A 25857-nucleotide genomic window follows, 5' to 3' on the forward strand; every position below is an offset into this window, starting at 1 on the left:
CAGGAAGGGGACTAGTTAGGGGCCTGATCCTACTCAAGCTGAAGTCAATGGCTAAACTTGTATTGACTCAAATGGTACAGGATTGGGCCTTTAATGCCTACACAGAGCCTGAATCACCATTGCATTCATCCTTACCTACTTACTTGTTTAGATTGTAAGGTCTTTAGACAGGGACTAGCTACTGCCCTCTGTTATAGTGTCTAACACAATGGGGCCCTGATCTTGACTGGTCCCTAAGCACTACTGCAATAAACATGAGTAATAGTAATAACTCCCATTTTATGTTGGTGCATCTCCATTGAAACCAATGGTGTTATACACTGGTGTAAACTGGAGTAACGTATTAGTGAGCATGGCCGATAGTCTGCAGTAATTTACACAGGTTCCCCTGGTGCAGCTTGGAACTCCCCTTCTCCTCTAACCACCCCCTAAGGGGATTTCAGGGTAGTCACAGTTGGGGGAACACCTGAATGAATGGCACTGTACAGGGGCCTCTAGCAACAGTGGAGCCAAGGGACCTCAGTAAGACTAAAGCTTTGCTGCTGGCACATTTCCCCTATAACTTTCTGATTTAGGCAGTAGAGCTCACAGCTTCTTCTCCAGGAGACAAACCTCACCCTTATACTAGAAGAATTCCAGAGAAACTCTGCCAGTTGAAATGTGACTTTACACTGATTTACGTGGAAATAACTTGCCTAGGGAAACATGGGGCCCAAGGAGTTTGGAAGGAATTTTTTTGGATGAATTAGAAACCTCTGAAAACAGGACTTTCTAATGCAAGTATCCTCTCAACCTTATTAGACCCTGACTAGTGCACCATTTCACACATCCATGTTTAAACGTTATGGGCCTAATTTTTTTCCATGGATACAAGGGTGCAATTCCCTCTGAAGTCAGCAGGGACTTCATGTGTAAGCTGAATCAGCCCCCTGTGCATGAAATACTTGTGAATGACTGTTTAGAAGAAACAGCCACTTTTCCTGGCAAACATTTAGATAGTTTAGTCAGTGACCTTAAAAGTGTGGTTAATATAGGGGTTATAAAGCAATACAAGCTTTCTGACAGCAGGCCTGCAAACTTTGTATTCGTACAGGAAAATTCCATTGAAGCTAAATGTGACTTTTGTGTCAGGTCTGCTGGACCTTTTATTAATATTTAGATCACTAGAAAGGGAGATTATGCTGCAAGGTTCCTGTATTGTTCAAAACATAATCAAGGCCAGTGGATGATTAGGATTTCCAGCCTATACAATATGCACATTATATAGGTCACCAGTCTGCAATAGTTAATTAAAATAACATAGTTTAATTATTGGACACAGTTTTCCAACCTGGATGCCTAAAAATTAGTCCCCTAAACTTTTGATTATCCACCTAAATGGCCTCATTTTCTGAAACCCTTGGCACTCACATTCCTATTGATATGAACTGCAGATGCTCAGTGCATATGAAAATCAGGGCACTTCTACTGAAGTGCCTAAATATGCATTTAGGAGTCTAGTTTTAGGCATCCAGGTCTGAACTTTCTGCCAATTGGGGCTAATCCCCCATAGAATGCTTTTGGCAAAGTTGATAAAAGACAACCAAACATTGTTGGTCATCTGTACTGTCTTCATAAAATATTTTTTTTTGCAAGTTCTGCTTTTTTTTTTCTCTTAAGGGTTAAGGGTTTTTCTAATAATTATTTTAACTTCAGCTGAAAAGTAAGATAAAAAACCAACAACATTACTCCAAATTGGGGAAAGGATCTAGTTCTATCGTGAAGGGCTTGTTCTGACTTTTTTCACTTTGAGACGGCGCTCTTTCTTTCAGACTGGGGAAAGTTGCCATTTATAATTAAACTAAATCAATATGCAACACTTTTATATATCCAGTGAAACTTCTGTCTTAGTTCTTTATACCATCGTTATCGTCCTTGCTTCTAATGAACAATATCCAAATCAGGCCTTTTCTGGGAAATATTAGTGATACTTTAGATGGTTATGTTTAACCATGGCTAAAGCTGTGAACTTATCTTGCTTTGATGTTTTAGGAGTCTATGACTGTGATAGCTGCAGATGTGAACAGTATATTTAATTGTTGATTATTACCGAGTCCTTGGAATGTAAGTGCCTTCGATTCGCACTAAAATTTTATTTTAGACATAGCTTTGAGTTGTATTATAAACCCAAACCTAAAAGTGCTTAAAAAAACCCTTGACTTTAATTACATTTAAATTTCAGAAGATGGCGTTGAAGATTAGCAATTAATATTCTAAACACTGTATGTATCCTCTACATAGACAGCCAAAAAAATCAATGTGCGACGACTGTTTTGAATGCGGTATTTAAGAACAGAGGATGTGAATGTCTGTTAAAAATGTTAAAAACGGGTGCAGCGGGGGGCGCTGCTACATGAAACGTGTGTGAAACCTGAAAGGTACTAAACGACTTGTTGCTAGTCCAAACCTCGAGCTTCCTCCCTGCGCTTAGTTTAGGAGAGTCTGGTGAACAGTTACTCTGTCTCTCAGTTGATTTTTTGTTTGTTTGTTTTTCAACAAAGATATTAACAAGTCATTTACAAGCAGTGCTCTCTTTGCATATCGTGAGTTCAGTCGCTGCACGGTTTAAAAGGGGCCTTCCTGGGAGAGATTTGGTTTACTCCATAGAAGATTTTCGCTGTAGTTTGATCGTTCCTGTTTGCATACATGTCGTTCTGACGCTATGAATGGTATGTGCATGATCTGTGTATGAAAGCATCGGCTGTCCCATACCGTCTGTTCTTTTAGCATTAAAAATGTATCCGTTTCAGAATCCAATTCACTGACGTGTAATCCATCGATGGGAGAAAGGAAAGTCGGAAGAGTCCCCCAACAATATACAGATTAGCGCTGTTCTAAAATCCATATGTCTTCAGCGGGGTGGTTTGATTAGAAATATATTACCGCAGACTTGAATTGTAACAAGCGGAATCTGATCCCTCCTCCCCCCCCCCCCCCAGGTCTGGTACAAATGACTTTTGGGGCTGCTGCAGTTTATTCACCTTATATACCGTTTGGCTTTGAATACACTTTTTAAAAAGCCCAAGTGCCAGGGAGGGAGTGGCGTGTGAGTCTGATCATGCGTTGAGGAAGGGGAGCTAGTCCTGTGTAGCCCACGTGTGACCGCTTATGACTCTGGAATGTCAGCCCATGTGTACAGCAGCGCCTACCCTTCTCCTAACCCCATTCTCTTCCTGGCCCTCGGTTAAATCTGCTGCCCCGAGGGCACGGACAAACAGTGTTCTCTGGCAAGGACTTTTTTGCCACAAACTGTAAGCCTTCCACCACCATAAGGTGTGATCTACGGGTCGTTTACAGTAAAATAAAGCTGGCTGTAAAGCAGGTGATCAGGCAGGGATTTCCCGTTCTATTTATATGTATATCTGTATATAAAAACGATTAGGCGCTGTACTTTTCCCACGTGTCACTGTGTCTAGGTAAACCCCCAGCGGCCCGCTCCGCTTCAGTGCAGCCCCCGCGCTCGTCTGTATCCCTCAGTCCGTCCAACCTCTGTAAGACTCCGCCCCCAACCTCTTCGCCCCCCCCCCGCCCCATCTGACAGCTCTTCAGTCCTATAAGTTCCTGCTTTCGCTCAGTTTGGTTGTTTCATATCTTTTTTAACCATTTGAGAAAACAGGCTGCCTCCTGCACTGAGCGGCTGGGTGAAAGAGGTAAGAGACCGATCATCCCCAATGATAATTGGGCGGGGGAATTGGGCATTTCTTTGCTTATTTAAGCTGGTAGTGATCTGATCCTGTTCTGGGAGTGTAGCACATTGAATGAGCATTATCTGCCAAACTCTCCCCCTCACTTTGCTTTACACGGTAGCTTTCTCAAGAGAAAACTCTTCAACCCATATGCTCACCCCGTTAGCCCCAGAGCAATTGCTGTCTGGGATCTCAGAAGTTAGAAATGGACATAACTTAGTAGAGCTGTCCCTCAGACAGGATAGAGTACCTGCCAGAGGATGTATTAAGCTAGCATTACAGTTGATCATGGGCATTTAGTGAGAATGTTGCATAAAATGAATTCAGTTGCAACAGGTCGGATGCGGGGCGGGCGGGGGGCTTGTTGTTGTAGACAAAGTTACAGAATTTCTTGTTTGTAAAATGATACATTCTAAAAGCCTGTCTGGAGTGAATGATCCTACATTTGCCCTTTGGGGGTGGTGGGGGAGAAAGACTCGCCTTGTCCCCCCCCCCCATCTCTAATTCTGTGATTCTAGGAGAACAAGGGTTACTCCAGCACTTGTAATTAAGCAAATTTATATATTCATTTGTTTCTCTCTCTCTCTCTATTGAAAAAAGTGTGTGTGTGTGTAATAAAAATAATATTTTTCAATCCTTAAATTAACGTAACCCTGGCCCTCGCTAGAACCTGGTAGGCGATCACACATTTCGATCTCCGGCCCCTACCTTCCTTGTCTGCTTTCAAGCAGCAGCCCTCGAGTCTTGCAAGACACAGATTTTTCTGACTGTGCTATTATTTTGGAAAGGGAGGAAAAATAAAAGTTTGCGGAGGATTCTATTAAGTTACATTTTTTTCCCTGTCATTTTCTTTTCCTTCCTGGCTTTTAAAAATTATTTTTAGTTAATATCTAAACCAGGCCAGCGGGGCAGCTCTGGGTTAAAACAGGCGCCTGGCCTCACGCCGTGGTCTAATAGGAGGCTGGTGAGCGTGCTGCTGCCCTTCAGACTCTGTAACACACCTGTCCTCACTGCTACTGGGAGTCCCAGGCTGTGCCCCAGGCTGTGCCAGGAGCCTGCTGGCATTGCAGGGCCTGGCTGGCTTCAGTGGGAGCCGGAGAGGGCGGCATGAGATTCCTGTCCCTTAACCCCGGGCTCCGGACGGAACCCAATTCGCTCTCTTTTCGTAAATGTTACTATAAGGCTTTTACTGCTGGGTCACCAACGGGGAAGCGGAGGTGGAACCGGTCCGTGCTCTGCCCGGCCATCTCTCCGAGGGCTGAAATAGTCTCTAGCGCTATGAGCTCAGGCTGACCTTTTCCGCTCTCTGTCCCAGGGTGGGTCGGTCAGACCCACCCCCACCAGCTGCGTGGAAATGATGTTCACTAGAACAATTTAGTGATGGAAAAGTCCCAGGCTCGGCAGCAGCCGTGCACTAGTGGGTGGGTGCAATTACCAAACACTTGGCCACCGCGTAGAAGTCAGAAGGGAAACTGCAAACTGCAAAGCTAGGGAGCGCCACACACACTTACAGCTACACACGGTGTCTGTGTGCGTCTTTGTGTGTCAAAATGCATCACACCTCCATTTTCCCGGTCGGCTCATAACTTGTGTGAATTGCCTTCACTTAGGATCTTTCCAGTCGGTATCCAATTCTAGACCTGTTCAGTACATGCGTCTGCGTACAGGCGTCTTGCATTTGTGTCCGTGCAGATTATTACACACCCTTAAAGTTCAGCAGCTGACTTGTATGAGGGGTAAACTTAGTGCTTGCTCGGTCTGTTCCAACTTTTAGGTATAGGTATTAGTATAGGCTTGCATTGCTTGTGCCTATTATAGATACACGCCTGTAGACTATATTACGTCCTCCACGTATGGTTTTGAAACATACCTTCTCGTGCGGACTCGTGAATTAGCGTCATATGTATGCATACACCGTGTGTGTGTATTTATGAGGACAATATATGTATACACACACGCGCTCTTAGAGATCATAGGCGCTATTTATAACTATGTGTGGTTGAGGTTTTCAAAGCAGTGCCGGGCGGGGGGGGGGGTTAGTATTTACATATGAACACAGGTGTATACACGAACACATGCCCAGCTATACTCTCAGTATCTGTTTCATAAACACACACACACACACAGGCGCGGGAGGAGCAGGTAGAGATAAATACAGTGTCTGTCCAGGCACGTGGAGTCGCTGTCTCTCCCCGTGCCCAGGAGCAGCCCATCCATGCAGCCAGGGCGCAGTAGCTCCCAGGGCCGGGGCCTGGCCGACTCACCCCGCCGGGAAGAGGCTCTCGCTGGGCCCCCCTTGCTGCTGTGCAGCGGGGAGAGGAACTTTCGCCCGTTCCCCTCCCAGGCTCGAGCCCCGTCGCAAAGTTAAGCAGCCCGGGCCGGCCCACGCCTGAGGCTGCAGCTAGCGGGGTGGCGTTTAATAGCGGGCGTCTCTCTCCTCTCCTCTCCCCCCGGCCCCCTTCCCCTCCGTAAGCTGGTGCCCGGGCGTGTGCAGCGAGTGCGTGGCATGAACCTGGAGAGCAGCGAGTGCGGGATGAGCTCGGTGAGCTGCGGCAACGGGAAGCTCCGCCAGTGGCTGATTGACCAGATCGACAGCGGCAAGTACCCGGGCCTGGTGTGGGAGAACGACGAGAAGAGCATCTTCCGCATCCCCTGGAAGCACGCCGGCAAGCAGGACTACAACCGCGAGGAGGATGCCGCCCTCTTCAAGGTAGGGGGCGGCCAAGGGCCACTCACCCGCCCCCTGGGCGTGTCTCTTGCCGTCCTGCAGCCCCGACCCCCCTGGTCGGTGGGAGACAGGAGGGATCGAGTCCTTAGCAAGAAGACGGCCGGCGGGGGGGGGGGGGGGGGGGGGGGCAGGATCTCCCCTTGGCAGGACGTGGCCCCGAACAACGACCCGAGCTGAGCCGCTGGGGATCCTGCTCTCCAGCCAGCCAGGACCCACCGAGGCCCCATCCCGCACCGTTGAAGCCAATGGGAGTTTTGCCCTTGACTTCGGCAGGCGCAGGTCTGTCTTTTTCAAGCGCATTGGTTGCTGGTTGTTGCCTGGAGCGAGGCTGTGCAGTTTCTCCCAGAATTAATGCAGTTAATTGCTTTCCTCAGCAAGCCCTCTCGGTTTTGGTTTTGGTTTATTTTAACGACAGGGTTGCCCGCGTCCATATGGAACACTTCCCCCCTCCTTCCTTCTCCAGCTGTAATCATAAACCTTTGTATGGTTAGAGAACAGTTATTTGTGCATTCATCCAGTCACTTTTCTTCTCTCTCTTACTATTTTATCTTGCCTTTGATACTGTTTTTATTACCTTATCAAGAAACCACCTCGCATATACTTTAGCATAAACCCATAGGGAATAAATTCCCCACTCGATTGCAATTTCAGCTTTTGTGATTGTCTACCTAGAGCTTGATTTTTTTTTCTTTTTGACCATTTGAAATGTTTTCAGGCTTGGGCTCTTTTTAAAGGAAAGTTCAGAGAGGGCATTGATAAACCAGATCCCCCAACTTGGAAGACAAGGCTGCGGTGTGCTTTGAACAAGAGCAATGACTTTGAAGAACTGGTTGAGAGAAGCCAGCTGGATATTTCTGATCCATATAAAGTGTACCGAATAGTTCCAGAAGGAGCTAAAAAAGGTAGGCCATCATAGGTTTTATATCCATTTAAAGTCTCATTTTCCAGTGTGCAAAAACTGAAGAGATGGCCAATGTGCTGTCACTCATGTCATGTATAATCATACAGTCACTCATGTCAGACTTGGTAGCAATCAATACAATAAACAAGATGTGCAGTACTCAAGTACGTCTTATTTGGATAAATTTCCCTTTGACTTACATTGGAGGTTTTGCCTGAAAAAGAACGGTGGGAGTCTGAATCGTAGCATTTGAAAAAATACCCCTTTGTTGGAGGTACAGGCATGCAGTATGTAAATTACTGGAGGGATTAACCTTGGCTGTACAGCCTCTATTTCAATTTTAAATAAAGTGATGCCTGTCTTAAGCAACCACTCAAGAGACAGGCAAAAATACGTTTGCTTAATGGACTTCAAATAAAGGTGGAGCAGACCTGAACTCATTAAGAGCCAGATTGTGCTGGACTACTTCAGGGGTGAGCAAGGTTAGCGAAGTGCATTATCAACCCTAGCCCTCTTTGTCTCTGCATAGCAGTCAAGTACGGTCACAGTCCTGGCACTCCCCTGTGCTCCTATTTTCCTAGAAGCCCCAGACCCTCAAGACACCCCAAAAAGGGCACACAGCAGGCAGTCATCCCTCCTATGAACTGGCCATCAGAGCTGGATGGGCACATAAAGGAAATATGCTGCACCCCTTGAAGGGATGTGAGTGGCAGGTGCTCTTCCTTCATGCACTGGGAAGCTCTGGGAGACAGAATTCCTCCCAAAGGTCCCTCTGCACTACTCCCTCTGTAGGCCAGTATCTATGAAGCACAATCAAGCCCCGTGTTTGGGGGTGGTGTAGGATGGTCTCTTAAGAGAGGAGATTGCTTATTAAGGATGGTCTTTTGTACAGGTTTCTCTGCAGTAGATCATTTTCAGGTTTATTTAAGATTATTTCAGGTTTATTTAGTAACTTTGTTTTAATCCTTATCATGTATGTAGGAGCAAAACAACTCAGCCTAGAGGATCAACAGATAATGATGAACCATCCATACACAATGACTTCTCCTTACACTTCACTACAGGCTCAGGTACAGATCAGTCATGTGTTATTTTTTAGCTTGTTTGTTGGGTGTCGATTGAGCTAATTTTTGCAAGACCATATTATACTACAAGTCTTTCTATTCTGGTCTACCACCATTTAGTTCTGCTTGGAAAAAGACTTTTTTTTATAAGAAACTGAGAAATCTGGAAGCAATGTTTTTATCACGTGAAACCACAGGGCAGCTGATCCATCTGGGATTTTTTAAAATGTGAATTACAGCTCTGTTTTGTTAGATTTTTTTTGTAAAAATGGATGTATTGCCCTAGTACTTCTGGTGCCAGAAATTAAACATATGATGAAACAGTTATTCTACAGTAATGTTTTGCAACATGCTCCAGTTGCCTATTATAATTTTGTCATGTTTATAGTTTACACTAATGGTGACATGCAGCTCATTTGAAAGCCTTCTCCTTTTGGCAAAATATCATCCAGGTGGTCTGTATGGTGCTTTGATCTACAAGAGATATGGGAGAACAAATAACAAAAGGTCTCCTGCAGAACTAAGGAAACTTTCTAATATGGGAGATTATGTGAAAGGCAGCATCAATTCTGATTACAGCCAAATAAAACAATGTCTCATTAAACTGAACAGGTGTCAAACTACATGGTACCTCATGAACGTAACTGGAGAGATTTTGCCCCAGAGCAGCCACACCCTGACATCCCCTACCAATGCCAAAGTGTTCCTTTTGCAGCTCGCAGTCACCATTGGCAAGGTCCTGCTTGTGAAAACGGTAAGAACATCTCCCTGGATGTCAATTGCTCTCTAATCTAAAGAGACAATATGTGACCACCATAGAAGGACTACAGATTTCATATTTATTATTCATGGCTTCAGTGGCATTGGTATGGATGGCTTGATTTTCAGAAGTTCTGAGCATCCTTCAATGACAGCTGCAGGTGATCAGCACCTGTCATCTATATTGACACTTATTTTATTTTATTCTTTTATTTGTTTTACTGTAGTGCTTAGGAGCCTTAGTCATCACCATAGTAACTCATATTGCCAACCCCAAGTGTTCAAAAATTGAGTCACCCCCCCACAAATGATTTATAAATGACTATGTATAGATAATTTTTTTATTTGTCTTCTGATTTTTGAGTCTTTATGGTTCACATTTTTCACGTTTTTCTTCATCATCACATAGGTTAGAAACATACTTCCCCCCCTTAAATGAAAGCTGATATTCTCACATAGTCATAGCATTCCAGGATCGGAGGCTTTGTGAACTGTACTAAGTATTGATAGAGTTGGCAGCACCGAATCTGAGCACCTGAAAAACATGCAGAGTAGGGAAGTCTTTACCTTATGTGGGGAACTGAGGTACACAGAGATTAAGTGACTTGTTCCATGGTGACATAGGAGGTCTGTAGAAGAGCTGGAAATTGAACCTGGGTTTCCTGTGTTGCAGTCTAATGCCTTATTCACATGACCATCCATTGTGCCGTGTATGGCTGCAGGCTCAGACTCTCAAGGGATATATGCTCATTTCAGTATGCAGGGATTTGCTCCATAAGTACAGGTCCCCACATATCCATATGAGAATAATCTTGTAAAAAGTAGAAATCCTTAGTCCAAGATGAGATAAGGAAGGAATACTTAAAGCGCACAGGGTATTAGAACTACAAAATATAGTCCTTTAATGGTTCAAGTGCAATGAAATAAACTTCTGTTTACATTTGTCTATTGTCAGCTGAACACTCTACATTTAGACAAGTGAGCTATTTAGTTGAAATTTTATAAAATTCTGCCCTGATTTACACCCCATGCAACAGTTACTTCAATGGGGTAGTGAATGTAGGTTTTGGTCCTTATGATCTATTGAACTTATGCTGAATAGAAACACTAATTTTGAAGTGAACGGTGTCATAAACTCTTAGATACTATGGTAAAGACGGCTCTAGAAAATGCTAAGATAGAGAATAAAAGAAACACGGCATTTTCTAATACTAGAAAGAAGACCATAACTATAATTTTTCTCTGGAAAATTTATCTGTTGATTACCTGATAGAATCTTAGCATATACAGATTTAAAAAAATCACTGATATTTTTGCTTTGTTTTTTGTTAGTAACCATGAACATTATGTCAAGCTTTAGTAATAATATTGCTTTTCCTGGTTTCAATTTCATTCCTTCATCCCCCAGTCTTATGCTTATCATTACAGCTGTTCTTTAAAAGTCACGGCTCCAAAGCATCATTTTCCCCGCATTGTATCCCGGGGTCAGCGGGCATTCTGAAGAGACAAGAAACACAGGGCCTTCTATCTTTGTGGCTTAAAAGAAAATGAATCAATCCCCAATGCAGCAAAGCATTTAAACCCATGCTTAATGGGCCAATGGGATGTCAGCATATGCTTAAAGTTAAGCACATGCTTAAGTGTTTTCTTGTATAGGGTTGGATGTAAACAAATTGTCAAGTGTTTTCCTGTCTCAGGGTCTAAGTGCTGCATTAAGCTTGTATCAGAGAATTGGGCAATAGTGGTTTACTCACTGGATTGTCTTGTTTGTCAACAGTCACTCAGGTATGCCCTTGGCACAGGTTAAAAAGTGAACTAGCTTTGCGAAGAGTCAAATCTGTCTATGGGAAAGAATAGTGTATCTTACCTGCATCATAAATATTGTGTTTATGATGTAAAGCCCTTTGAAATCAATGCTAAGATTCCTGTTGACTTCAAGGGACTTTGGACAGGTGTTATCACATTTCAGTTTGCCTCAATATTATCTCACTCACAGGAAGGGATAGCTCGGGAAAGGACTAATGTTGGCTGTAATATTAAAACTCTAATACTCTACTGCAGGAGAATCTCTTTTCCCTACAATTGCCTTCTTTCTTTAACACCATTAAAGACATAATGACTGAATATTTGAGTTGCCTTTGATAAAACTCCTTAAGACCTGTGAGAATAAATGGATTATTTTTCATCAGCCTTCAAGAACACCATTATCTAGTTAAAATGCAGATTATTTCTATGGTAGAATAATATGCACTGATATGGTTAGGTAAAAGAACAACACTTAAAAGATCCAAATAAGAAAAATCTAGATAACATCTTGAGTGGATAAAATATTTTGGTCAAGGGGAAGATTTTTTTATAAAGCTGACGCTCAGAAACTCTCACATGCATAGCTGTGAACTCTAACTTTGCTCTTGGATTTTAGATAGCTAGATATCATTTGACTTTTTTTTGTAAAAACAGGTTGTCAGGTGACTGGAACCTTTTATGCTTGTGCACCATCTGAGTCACAGACTCCTGGGATCCCAATAGAGCCAAGCATAAGGTCTGGTGAAGCTCTTGCACTATCAGGTAAGTCTATAACACCAGGCTTTCATGGTGAACCATCCAGGAGGCTTTCCTTATAACTTTCCAAGTAAATGTTTTCTCACTGTTTATAGGGACTTCTTTTGTGAGTGCAAGTGACATTTCTTTTCCAAATGACTTCTGTGCATATACACTTAGGCCTCAATTCAGCAAGATTTTTAAGCACATGTGGAACTTTAAGCACTTGAGTAGTCCTCACTGAAATCTGTAACTCAGGTTGAGATCAATGGGACCATTCATGTGCTTAAAGTTACACACGCTTAAATACTTTGCTCTTTCAAGCAAATTCTTGGGTGCTCCTCAATGAGTCATCAGATAGGACAACTGCTGACAGGTGAAGCAGATTCTTCTTTAGCTCACCACACAGCCATATTGCTTTTGGATTCAGAGGTCTAGTGGTTTTTTGTTTTTAACCTGGACTGTATCCTTTCTGAAAAATTCTATTTGTTTGTTCAACATTTTGTCCTATGGATACTTTTCTGTCTTCTCTGTTGACTGCATCAGGATTTGCATCATTTATTTATTCTTGATAAAATAAAACCTCTTGGTATATTAGTAATGACACTTTCACTCTCTGAAAATAAATCTGTTCAGCCAGTTTGCAGTTGTTCAGACTCAAGGGTGGCTTTTTTATTTTATTCCTTATGTGGAAATGTAGGAGCTAGTTTGTTTTTTAAACTAACAATGGAAATTATCTGGAGAAATTGACAATGCAATGTTAAGGGGAGAGACTTGGCTGGCAAATGGCAGGCAGAGTTAAAACGCATGCCTAAGTGCCCTTCCTGAGCAGGGCTGCTGTCCCGAAGTTGGTCTATTTGCACAGCCCTGCACCAGTGCTGTGCAGAATCAATCCCTTAACAATCACTCTCCTGTGTCGAGTGACCACTTTAAAACTATGCCTAAGATTTCAAATATAATTTTGTTGTGTTTCAGCCAAAGACCACTTCTACTAGGCAAGTGATTGCATTTTTGCAAGTCTTGTGGGTAGTTGCTTAACATGGTTCTATACAACATCTTGAGAGAAGCATAGCTATTTTATGATTTATCTAGGAGAACATCCTGATACTGAGCATTAATTCCAATTAAACCTGTGAAGTACAAACACTTTTTTCCTCATTAATGAAAATATGCAGCTTGCCGGGCATTAATGTCTAGCATATTTTCTGCCCTCTGCATCACAGGCTATGCAGTTCCCACTCCAGGGGCCTCTACTGGTAGAAGCTGGTGTTGGAGTCTGCACTTCCATATTTCATTATTTCAATTCAATCTATGTTTTCCCCTAAATCAGGGCTAAATTCTGAGAGATGCTGAGTGTTAGAAATGATAGGCGCATAGCACCTTTCAAGATCTGGCCCATTGGCCTTAATAGTACTGTGATGTAATGTAAAATACTCACAATATTGAACAGCAGTAATTTTTTCCCAAAATATACTTACAGACTGTCGACTACACATCTGTCTATATTACCGTGAAATACTGGTGAAAGAGATGACGACTTCAAGTCCTGAAGGCTGTAGAATATCTCATGCCCAAAATTATGAGGTCAGCAGCTTGGATCAAGTTATCTTCCCGTATCCAGAAGATAATGGCCAGAGGAAAAACATAGAAAAATTACTGAGCCACTTGGAACGCGGAGTAATACTCTGGATGGCACCTGATGGGCTTTATGCTAAGAGACTTTGTCAAAGCAGGATCTACTGGGATGGACCTCTGGCTTTATGCAGTGACAGGCCAAATAAACTGGAAAGGGAGCAGACCTGCAAACTTTTTGATACTCAGCAATTTTTGGCAGGTAATTTTCAATTTAGGTTACATGTTGTCTATATAAATGTCACCAAAACATTGTCATTGTGGTTCCAGATGGGAACTATTAAAGCGCTCTTTGTACTAAATTACTCCCACCAAAGTGGTTGGGAGATGCAGCTGCTCAGCTGCTCTCTGGATGTGGCCGTATATGTAGGTGTTAGAAGAGCACAGCTTAGGAATACTGTTTTATTTGTATATTACCATGGTTAGTTCTGCTTTTGATACACTTATGTGGCTCCCATTGAAAGTGATAGGAACCACTCATGCTCAACTGAGGACAAGGTAAGGCCTGTGTCACTTTATACTGAGTGGGAGGAGCCCAACAAAATAGTCCTTCGTAAGATTGGATAGTCGATGGGACCACATTCTGATTTTGGATCCACTGGTGTAAATCTTGAGTAACTCCATTGTCTTCAGTTGATTTACTCCAGACTTATGCTGGTGTGAGTCTGAAATCTGACCCAGAGTATTTAAACATGAGCAAGTATTAATCCCAACAGATATTTTTTAAATCTGTGTTTTGGTGTGTGTGTGTGTGTCTATATTTAGACAAATATTCTGGAAAATATTTGTGGGGTGAATTTATAGACTCTGATTTTCAACAATCATCCTATTAACTAATGGCATAAGGCAAGATTGTAACTTGCCCAACACACCTGCAAAAGTGAGTAAGATGTTTGAAGGCACGCCCTCAACCCGCTGCACTGGTTATTTGGATTGGGGGTAGCAGAATGGAGGGGAAAACAGCCCCACAGGGGATACTCCTGCTCTGGGAAGGGGGTGGATGGAGTCTTGGCTCCAATTTCCAAGATGCTGACCAGCACTTCTGAGCTAGCACAGAGAGATGAGCAACCTGCTCCAGGGAAAGGGGTGGACGCAGATTACTTCCCCTCCCCTAGAGTAAGGGGAGAAACAGGGCGGCACAATTATATGCTGCCCCTTACTAGGGCTTGCAGCAGAGCTACAGTTGAGCTGTTAAGTTTTAGAGTCTCTCCTCCTGGGCAGAACACCTTACTGCCTTTCAGACCGATATATTGGTATAAGTTACAGTTTCGTAGAAAAATAATGCAATGCTTTAAAAAAATAGCCCAAATGAGCCACTGCCTTTATAAGATTTCATTTTCCAGACTTTGATGTGTCATCCTAGCAGAATTATCAAGCATCATATACATTTAAATATACATCTGAAGAGGATATGAAAATTGACAGTTAAAAAGGGGAATTTGAGCTGGATTTATGGGGTTACAACTTCTATTGTATGCTAATTGTAAGATGTATCGTTATGCCTGCAGTCATGTGTCTGGAAGTCCCTTTTCCTTTTTCAGATGCCACTTTAAATTAAATCTGGCTCTTCCAAACCATTCACAGGATATGTGGCAGTATCTGTTTAGAAGCCTGTTCCCAAAGGTTAACTTAAGCACAGTTTTCTAAGTTATGTGTTTGCAAATGCATGTGCAAACACGTGTACGATTGCATGCTTAATTTGTGTGCAGTTATCACAACAGTGTGTGCAAATTGGGGTGTAACGTGCAGCTAGCCAGGTAACTTCTTAAGTGACTATTTTGCCATGCACACACCATAGCTACACATTAATTTTGGTTAGTGAGCCCAAATCAAGTGTACATTTGGGTGCGGACAGTCAGAAAATCAGACCCTTAGGAGATGGAAACACTCCAGACTTCTACTAAGAGATGCATGTCCCAAAGAATTCACAGAAGGAAGATGCAGAGCCTGGGCTGTGGCCTTTAATTGATATGGCTGTGTATTGGTGCGGGGATATGTCCATATGGGACTCACTGAAAGATTGGGCTTTGTGATTCTGGCATATAGTACAGGGGTGACCACATTCTAACGTCTGGGTTATTTATGGAGAGATCTGAGTGATGACTTTAGCAAACCAGGAGAGAAAGAGAATTTGGAGAAGGCTCAAAGACTGGAATTGGAGAAGGGTATGAAGGGGCATTAAGGAGGCTTGCATGAGTGGAGAGTAGGCAGCTGGAGCTAGAATAGAAGGAAATGAGACCTGATTTGGGGAGACATGTGAAAATCTGGCAGTTGAAGTCTGAATTTGACCCAGGAGATGAGAGGGAGCCAGTGGAGCTGTTTGAAGAGCAAAGTGACATGCTCAGAGCAGTGAGAAGACCTCAGGTTCATGCTTTCATGCATTTGGAACAGCTGGGATTCTCTGATTCTCTTTCATATTGAAGATCATTTCTGAAACTCTTCATGGGCCAACTCCCTTCTCTATCCCATTCCTTCCCAGGGCTATTATGCTGCAATACTTTGAGAATCACTGAGGCTGAGGGCTTGTCTACACTTACTGGGGAATTGAAGCACGATGCGTCGGTGGTCGATTTAGCGGGTCTAGTGAAGACCTGCTAAATTGACCGCAGATTGCGCTCCCATTGACTCCTGTACTCCATCTGAACGAGAAATGCAAGGGGAGTCGATGGGAGAGTGTCTCCCGTCGACATCGCCTTGTGTGGACCCCGCGGTAAGTAGATCTAAGTACGTCGACTTCAGCTACATTATTCACATAGCTGAAGTTGCGTAACTTAGATCGATCTCCCCCTGTAGTGTAGACAAGGCCTGAGTAAAATTCTGTGACAGAGGAGAGGTAGGGATGGGGTTCTTTCCCCAGTAGTAACACTGGGACTTATTAATCGGGAATTGCACCGATCCCAGACTCCTCCTTGCCCCCTCTTATGACACCTAAGTGAGTGCAGCGTTGGATGATCATACCAAAGGACTGAAAATCTTCCCCTCTGCTCCTAGCAGGTTGTGAGCGTTTTTAGGGCTTGTTGGAAATAGAGAGAGAACGTTACCTACTTTTTTGTTCAAAGAGAACTGTACTCTATTTGTCATTAATTATTAATTCATTATTCATCATTATAATTTATTATTCAGTTGAACGTAGAGGCCTCAACTGAGACTAGAGCCCCGTTGTGCTGGGCACTCACACAGAGTAAGAAACAGTCCCTGCCCCAAAGAGCATTCAATCGACATAGAGAAGACAGGCAAATTGTGGAAGAAAGGAAGTGTTGTTATGCCCATTTTACGGATGGGGGATGTCCAGCATGGAGAGATTTTGTGACTTGTCCAAGGTCTCACGGGAACTGAGCCCACATCTCCTGAATCCCAGTATAATACCTTAATCACAAGCCCAGCCTTTCTCTCCGCAAGGTGCTGTCCCCCATCCCAATATTGTGTTAATTTTAAAATATTTTATGATTGATTTCCTTTTGCAAGGTTTCCCAAAAGACACGAACCACATTACAGAGCATTATTAGCTCTTTATAAGTCAATGACATAAAAAAGACCTCATGTAAAGCAAAATGTACTATGGATGTTGAAATAAAGATGTGGTTTTCTTTTTTTTAAATTCAATTAAATATTGTTAATTTTACGGTGCCACTGGCCAATGTATTTTAACCCAAGTGGAGCCCTCTTGTAAACGTCTCCCCCACACATTGCCTATTAATATAAATAATATAAATATTTATATATTTGAGAGGCAGTATTGCCTAGTGACTAGAGCACTGGACTGGAATTCAGGAGACCTGGGTTCTTTTCCTGACTGTGCCACTGTCCTGCTGAGTGACTTTGTACAGGTTACTTCCCCTCTCTGTGCCTCAGTATCCCCATCTGTGAAATGGGGCTAATGATACGGATGTCCTTGGTAAAGCCCTTGAGCTCTATGGGTTAAATGTGCTGTATAAGACCTTTATGGTGTTGTTATTGTTTATTAGAATCAAAGGATGACTATAACCAAATTTGCACTTTGCACATTGCAGCCTTTTGAGATTTTCATTGTATTGTATTATAAACTAACATTTTTGATGATGTTATGTTGTGCCTAAAGAAATCTCAGTGCTTTACAGAGCAATAGAAGGGATGGAATCCTGGCCCTATTGAAGACAATGGTAAGACTCTCACTGACTTCAGTGGGTCCAGAATTTCACCCAAAGTGCCTCCTCTACAGAGTTTGCAGTATAAAAATAGACATGACCCAACAAGTGACAGCAGCAGAGAGGGAAAAGGAGGATGAGGGGGGCAATGAAAGGCCACAGATGTCACTGTGTTTGAGCCTGGCCCTTTTCAAAGGGTCTGTCCACACTGCAATCTGAGATGTGATTGCAGCTTGGGTAGTCAGACCCACACTGGCTTTCCCTGTGCTAAAATGCCTAAAAATAACAATGTTGATGTGGTAACGTGGGCTCCAGTGTGGATTATACAAGCATGCTGGGGACCCTGGGGACTTATGTGCATTGCTAGTCCATGCGGCCTCATTCAGACTGCTATTTTTAGCTCTGCTAGTGCGAATATGTCTACCTGCGCTGTAATCACACCTCTGATTGCAATGTAGACATACCTATAGAATAGAGAGCTCACATGAGATCTCTGGGACCCTGGCTCCTGTAGTAGAAGCGAAAAGCAAACCATCCAGAAAATATGTGATCTGAACTAATTACATTCCTGTGGATTCATGACCTGGCGGGGGGCGGGATGGACAGTATACAGGCACTAACATGGTTCTGTCTGGGCCTGCTCCTGCTCCCACTGAAGCCATTGTCTTAAGTGGGAGTAAGATCAAGCCCTTACAAAGGTGTACTAGCGGCATTGCAAGCTAGTCCTGAGATTTGCCATCTACTTTCTAATGAACAATCCATCTTCTGAGGTTCAGTCATCACAAGTAGTGGGCACAGAAGTATAGTCTGAAGTCAGTGTAAACACTTTTGTTACTTAAATTGCTCTCAGTTCTACTCTTAAGGGTGACAGGCTTTCCTGCAACATCTCAGCACCATTGTTTTTGAAAGAAGTCGTGCAATGTGACTTACATAGCATGATCCTTCTGAAATGTATATGTGGATGGGAGAAACTTAAACCGGCAAAGTTCAAAAGTCCTGAAGAATGTTTCCGAAGTTTCTGTTGTTGAGCCAAACACAAGCATGAATCTGAGGAAATCCCAATTGCTGTTTATATGAAATTACTCAAAATGCAATACAAATAGAATAATTGGAGTCTCTTAGCTCTTGAAGGGAGACAGAGTTTTCAGCTATTTGTCCCTTGCTGGTACTTATCTGTGTTCTCTCCCTGATCTGTGGCAAAGTCTCCAAGGTCCTTGATGCTGGTATCTCTCCTTTCTCTCAGACTCGCTTTCCCTTTGCTAGACCCTGTCATCACTTTTGCCAGTTGTCCAATAGAACCTCTTCATTGCTCCTGTAGTCTGCTGTTCTGCTCCAAGGTCCTTCACTACTAACTCTGAAACTCAGCCATTGATGGTGAGGATTTTCTGAACATATCTTTTCTGTCTTCAGAATTGCAAGCTTTTGCCCACCATGGACGTCCATTGCCTAGATTCCAGGTTGCTCTGTGTTTTGGAGAGGAATTTCCAGACCCACAAAGGCAGAGGAAGCTAATTACAGCCCACGTAAGTATGATTTGTTTCATTTCTTAGTTTAAAATGAAGAGTATGTGAATCTGACAGGCAGCCTTCTCTTCCTCTCATCAGTAAGCTGTGGGGGAGGCAGTATAGTCTAGTGGCTAGGGCACTGGACTGGGAGACCTGGGTTCAGTTCCCTGCTCTGCCATTAGCCCGCTGGCAAATCATATCCCGCCCTGTGCCTTAGTTTCCCCATCTGTAAAAAATGGAGATAAGAAGACTGACCTCCTTTGTAAAGCGCTTTGCGATCTACTGACGAAAGCACTTGAGAGGCGCGATTACGACTATTAGCTAAATGGAACAGTTTGACTAGTGTCAGCCATGTGACACTAGTAAGCAGGGCCTTGCATAGAATATTATTGCATGACTGCCAAAGCTGGCGCATAATTGTGGATTTTTTTAAAATTGCCACATAAGTATGCTGCAGCATTTAAGCTTTCTCAGAGATACCCCCTCCCCTTTCGCCCCTCCTAGCCTCAGGTGTCTGCACCGCAAACTGCCATAGCAGACTGAGGCAGGCTTTACTGCTTGGGTTACTCTTGCTTCACCTCTTGGCGGCTGTCTTCGTAACCCTGGGCCTTGACTATACTGCATACTTTTACATTCATTTCCCTGCAGTAGTGCAGCTGCACCAATGTAAGCAATAGTGGAGGCTGGGATCAGCTGCTTTCCAAAACCCGAGCTCCACAAAGGAGATGTACCCATGGTCTCCCTGTCCACGCTAGAGGCAGGGTTTAGTTTATTGCCATTCTCTCCGAAGTGGGAGAATATTGGTGTTTAATTTTGTAAGTCATCCAGATGCTAAGGTGATGGGCCAGAGATTTTTGTAATAAAATAATTACCTTCCCTTTACAAATTATGTAACTTCCTTACCACTATCTGCCTGCAACGCATTGCCCTGTGGTTCCCCTGGATAGAGGATTACAGCTTCCAAGTTCAGTTTGCTGTCCTCCCCAGACATCCTCTGCTGGAATGAATGTTCCCATGGTCAGGTTAGGTTTTTCTTTCTTTCAGAGATCCTCTAACTCTAACACATGCGCCCCCAACCCAGACATCAGTCCTGCATCTTTAGATTGCTGGGGAGTATTGAGCCAGGAATACAATGGCGTAATTATTCGAGCAAAGATCAGAGATATCATTGGACCTCAAGCCTCCTCATTTCCTGCTTAGGCCCCCAACAGTACAAATTCTCTCCTACATCTCCACCATCCATAACACCTCCCACTTCCCAGCTACTCCCTCTCTCCTCCCATCTGCTTTCCAAATTTCTGGCCCCCCTTCAAAGTACCCTTTCCCCACAGCCCTCCTCTCCTCAAACATATTCTCTCCCTCCGCCCACAAAGACTCTCCTCTGAGCCTGTGCCCACTGCCCTCCCCCCCCCCACCTTCCCGCCCCCATAACTCTCAGTGAGTTTGGTCTCTCCTCCAGCGCTCTGCCTCAAACCTGACCCTGGTTATGCTGGCTGGCAGCTTAATCTCTTCTCTGGAATTGGCTCAGCCCCTGCCTTGGGTCCCCCTGTTCTGCACTTGGAACTGATGGGGAGGGTGGGAACTGAACAGGCTTCATAGAGCACTCAGTTGCATGCCTGCCCAGCAGAAGCCCAGAACAGCCCCTCGCAGCAGGCGGTTACACCTGCAGTTGCTTCCTTCCTGTCCAGCTGACCAGTCCAACAGCTTATGAGGGGAAGTGGCGAGAGATTGCTGAATTGCTACAGTAAGCATCAGCCTCAAACTCCTGTCCCTTCCTCCACTGCTGATGTCGGCTGAAAGCTAGGGAGGACATGTTCTTCCCCCTGCCACCCACACACCTTTCCTCCATAAAGTGATGTCCGTGTAGGGCTGCGTCTAAATGTTTAGAGGACCTCGGATCTGTTCTCAGAACATATTTGTTCCCCATTTATAAGTCTCAAGTTTTTATATCCTAGGAGTCAAAGTTAAGTATTTAACTAAGGCACTGTGCAAAGCTGGGGCCCCTTGGGGCTAGTGAGACAAGCGAAATGAGTCGAGCCTCTCAAACACTTCACAAAAGCTTGGCCCTATTAAACCAGTGCAGTGCTGAACAGATACAGTTAGGGATGAATGGACATACAATAACATTTAAATTTAGAAATGTTAGACTTGGACTCAGAATAAGGGACTGATTTTTAAAGTTAAGCATATGAAACTGGGCCCGCATTTGGCCGTGCCTAATTTAGCCATGGAAATATGGGCACACACAGATCAGGCGTCACATGTACATATGGACTAGCTGACAGGGGACATTTGCAAACGCATGCTTTATGCAGTGGGTATTTGTCAGCAAAAACTGCAGCTCGCTCTAAGAATCTGGAGTTGAAGTAAAGGCAGAGCTCAATGAGAACAGAGTGCATTTTCTTTCCATTTTGGTATGTGGAACTGTTTTATTTTGGCTTGTCTTAAACATCTTTTTATTGTTGAGTAAATAGCTAATACGAACAATATGGAACATGCTATCACGCTTCAATAACATTTTTATCTGTTGTTAAGGTTGAGCCAATGTTTGCAAGGCAGCTGTATTACTTTGCTCAACAAAACAGTGGACATTTTCTGAGAGGCTATGATTTACCAGAACATGTCACTAGTCCAGAGGATTACCACAGATCTATTCGCCATTCCTCCATTCAAGAATAATCTCCTCAGAAGGAGTGTGTTTAAGGCTTTGTAAAGATGATGCATATTGGAAGAACAGAGCTGGATCACATCTTGGGGATCCAAATCACAGCTGGATTTATTCAGGAAAACAAAGTCTCAGAGATTGGAAAATGAACCAGAACAACAATATCGTACAATAGAAACTATGGGGCTTCAAGATTTGGATGGTACATCTCACATAGATTCCGCGGTTGCTGGGGATAACTGTGAAAACTGACAAAATGTTTGATATGTTTACATTGTTTAAACGTTCTCCATGGTTTGAGGATGACTTCTTGCTGAAGACTTAAATTCAGAGTTTACAATGTTATGATATTTGCAGAGCTATTTATTTGTGATTACAAATCTCAGGGCGGGGAAATATATTGGCAGTATTCCCAGCATGAAGCTGTAGCTACTGTGGGAAAGGTGGCACACAAGTGGCCTAGGCATCCATAAATGTTTTGTTGTGAATAGCTACACATGTAAGTGGTTAAGAATTTAGACTGTTAAGTGTGGTAAACTTTTTATGCCTATATTCTTCTATGAAAGTTTCAGTGTGTATTTTTTTTAAAAAATCCAATCCTATTGAGATATATATTTTTATGCCTGACATTTCTCTTCACAGTGAATTTTGTTATTATCACTGCTGTTAGTAGATTGATACCCATAAAAGCACTTAGAAGAGTTATCTAGATGGCATATTTGGGGTAGTACATTGTGAAGGGTGGCCATTTAATGTTGGAGAGTCAGCAAGCAACTGATGCTTCTCTCTAACAATCTCTAGATCTGGGAGTTTTTGCTGTCTGTGTGGCAGGTGGGATCATTGACTTGAATTCTAGACCATAGAATAAAACAGGTTTCTGAGAAAATGACTGTAATCTTTGATAATTATTCTTTCGTATATGATTATATTTTGGTGGTCATTCTCACTGGCACATATATGTAACATGAAATAGATTTCCAAGGTACATTTGTATAGATATGGTAAATATTCACAAAAAGAGTCATTGACTTACACAAGGTCAAGTTCTGCTTTTGGCTGTGCACCTACAGCTCCCTTCCTTGTGTATGGAAGTCAGTGGGAGCCAGGTGTCCAAAGAAGAGCAGACTTTGGCCCATAGTATCAATAGAGCTGGGAATATCTATCCTAACTTTTTGTTTTAAAAAGTAAAAAAAAAAAAAAAAAAGTAAATTTCCTGAAATTATACTAACTCTTAATGCTGGGGTGTTGATTATTTGCTTGCATATGCAAATGGACTTGGAACTTCTTTGTATGACAGAGAGAGAGAGATCTGTCAATATTGGGATGTGTGTGTGAAATTCTACAGTCTATGTTATGCAGGAGGTCAGACTAGATGGTCATAATGGTCTGTTCTGGCCTTAAAAATCTGTGAATTTATATTTCTCATGCCAGAAAGATCCTCTCCATGGTTAGAAATACACTTTGTTTGAATTTCTAGCTAGAACAAAATTGTATATGGTCTGACAGCAGACTCACATTCTAGGGAACTTTATACATCTTAAAGATGCATACTATTTTGGGATATAATATCCCCCCTTTTCTCCCCTCCCATAAGGCCAGTTTATCAGTTCATTATGTTTCAATGTTCTTCCTTACTTGAAATATCTTTCCTGACTTACGTGTTCTTAGGGGAATACTCTATCTCACAGACATTCAAATCTCTGCATTAGTCAGCCTCCAACCCTTTTTAATTTGCACACTTCTATGTATATTTTAGTCCAGTGAAGCATGCAGAACTTCAGATGAAATCAATGGGACTTTTTTGTGCAGGACTGAAGAAATGAACTGATGTACAGTATTGGACATGGTTTTAACTTTTCCTAATAGTCATTGCTTCACTTGTTGAGCGTCTCCGCACACATCTCAGAAAAAAGTCCTGGACCCCACCAGTTCAGCTTTGTAGATCAGATGTGTTGTTTTCTGAGGTGGGGTTAGTTCTTAAGGGCCTAATCCTGCATTGCCATCTCCGGCAAGAGGCCCAGTTAAGTCAGTGGGAGGTTTGTTTATGTAAAGATTGCAGGAACAGACCACAAGAAAGGAAGTCTGAAATATGAAAACATTCAGTGTTAGTTCACTTTGCAAAGCATTGAAAAAGATGTATTTTTTCCTTTGCTGAATTGTAGACGTTGCAGGGAATAAAAATCACTGAGGGCCAGATTCTGCTATTGGATGCCTGGAGCTCCCATCAACTTCAGAATTTGGACCTTGATGTCTTCTATGGCTTATGTGAAATCCTGATTCTTAAAGTCAAGGCATGGTGGTATCTGTTTTCAGTATCACTGCACATTGGAAAGATATTGAACTATTTGTCCAATTCATCAAGTTTGACTTGGAATATGCTATTTTCAGGATGATATTACTAAATTCCTTCGGGAAAATACAAGAGGTTGTAAGTTAGTTATGTTGGCCTTTGACCCCGCTCCCATGGAAATCAATAGTGAAAGTCCCATTGACCTTTAGTGAGAACCAGATGATGCCTTATGGGAGCAAAGAATGGCACTTACTGTTAAGTGATCAGTTTTAATCCTTCTGGAATGTAAGGGGAGTTTCAGATTGTTCCATCAAGAGTATAAAGATCACAGCTTCATAAGCTTCTATGTTTTAGAATAAAGGCTACAGAAACACTGAAAGTTTGTAGATTCATTTACAAATTACATTTATTTTTTGCTGGTAGATATTTTAGGATAGGTTAGTGTCATGTAAGTCTAAAAGCTGATTGTGTTGAACTACTTGTTGTTTGAATGTGGTACCTTCCAGGAAAGCAGCGAATTGCAAGTATAGAATGAGGCAGCTTCTCAAAATATGTTCCAGGTTTTACCCATTATATCCCTGGAGAGAAGAACTTTCCAAACTTACACTGATTTTACCAACACCTTGGTAATGATGGCCAGAATTTCACAGGTTCATTGTAGACAACCTAGCATTGCTGTTATGGTACTGCCCCGATTCAGCTAAGCACGTAAGCTCTTAGTTTGAGCATGTGCTTAAGTCCATTCCTACTCAGCAAAGCATGTACGTGCGTGCCAAATTCTAGTGCTTTCCTGAATTGGGGCCTAAAGATTGAGGTACTGGGGTGTGTGTTTGAGAGAGAGGAGAGGAGTTGTGATAGGACCAAAGGGAGGTGATCAAATTAAACAATAGGAACTGTCCTAGTGGAGTAGTAACAGCGTATGCCATAGTACTCAGTAACTCAAAGCAAGAGGAGAGTCTGCAAACTGTGCAAGAGATCTATGAAGTCTTTTAGGAAGGGGAAACTATCCATCTCTTTGTGTTGCATCTTCTGCCATTCAAAGTTAGAGGTACATTAAGCTTGGCTTTGGAAGGAGCTTTTAGCTATACTCCCCTCAGGAGTACAGTACGGTAAAGTTAGCAGCTGTTGAAGAAGGGATTTAAAAAAAAAAAAAAGAAAGAAAAGCATCCAATTAGAAGTTGCATATGATATCCAGTAGGACTGTCTGTAAATTCTGAACTAATTATGAGTACCCTATTTGTAGTGTAGGAAAGCCTCCAGGTGAAAATTTATTTAACACAAACAAAAAGCCAGAAACATCTATTTTTGAAAAAGAGCAATGAATATCTAGAATGGTACTGTGAATTACATTGTAAATTGATTTTTAAAGACTGTGTTTGACTTATGTGACAACATGCTATTGTTCCAAATAACCAATGGATAAATAAAATGGGGAAAAAACACCCAAAACATTTTCTCTGATTTAAATGTTTTTATCCCGTCACTAATGTGAAAGCATTTGAATTACTTCCTACTTCTGTTAAATTCTGTTTATAGCTTCTGAAGTCTACTTCCTTCCTGGTAGGATTTCAGTGGTATTATATCTCAAGTGTTTTACTTCTAGCAAGACTGATGACAAAGATTGATCCGTGTTTTAAATGGAGTCCATTGTAATTTGTCAATATTGTAATCTCATTCTAATATATAAACGTTGCTACAACTGTCTTTGATCTTTTGTAAGAGCTTCATGTCCAAATCCCAGAAACTATTTGCTTTCTTGAAAAATTGGCTTTGTCTCACTTTAAGTGGTTCAGTCTACTATTAAAAGCTCATTAACACTTGCGGGGATGTAGGTTAACCAGAAATGAGAAGATATATTTAAGCGAAGTACAGCGTAAGAGGCTTTGTGGAAAAAACACAGGATTCACGTGAAAACCCCCATGC

At 42.6% G+C, this 25857-nt stretch overlaps 1 protein-coding gene across 3 annotated transcripts in view; it reads left to right on the forward strand.

Annotated features, from left to right (window-relative positions):
- Nucleotides 1–25387, forward strand: part of IRF4 (interferon regulatory factor 4) — a 60498-nt gene extending 35111 nt beyond the window's left edge. For 2 of the 3 annotated variants that reach the window (XM_073332176.2, XM_073332177.2), the window contains 8 exons: nucleotides 6199–6435; nucleotides 7169–7355; nucleotides 8336–8424; nucleotides 9031–9172; nucleotides 11638–11745; nucleotides 13199–13552; nucleotides 18885–18997; nucleotides 21515–25387. In XM_073332176.2, the coding sequence (XP_073188277.1) occupies nucleotides 6232–6435; nucleotides 7169–7355; nucleotides 8336–8424; nucleotides 9031–9172; nucleotides 11638–11745; nucleotides 13199–13552; nucleotides 18885–18997; nucleotides 21515–21658 (1341 nt within the window). In that variant the 5' untranslated portion in view covers nucleotides 6199–6231 and the 3' untranslated portion in view covers nucleotides 21659–25387. Of the gene's footprint in view, nucleotides 1–3590; nucleotides 3690–6198; nucleotides 6436–7168; nucleotides 7356–8335; nucleotides 8425–9030; nucleotides 9173–11637; nucleotides 11746–13198; nucleotides 13553–18884; nucleotides 18998–21514 lie in introns of those variants that run through there. The other variant, XM_073332178.2, reaches the window with a different exon arrangement.
- The last annotated feature ends 470 nt before the right edge of the window (nucleotides 25388–25857 follow it).

This window comes from Lepidochelys kempii, chromosome 2 (genome assembly GCF_965140285.1).
Source record: "Lepidochelys kempii isolate rLepKem1 chromosome 2, rLepKem1.hap1, whole genome shotgun sequence".
Lineage (NCBI taxonomy): Eukaryota > Metazoa > Chordata > Testudines > Cheloniidae > Lepidochelys > Lepidochelys kempii.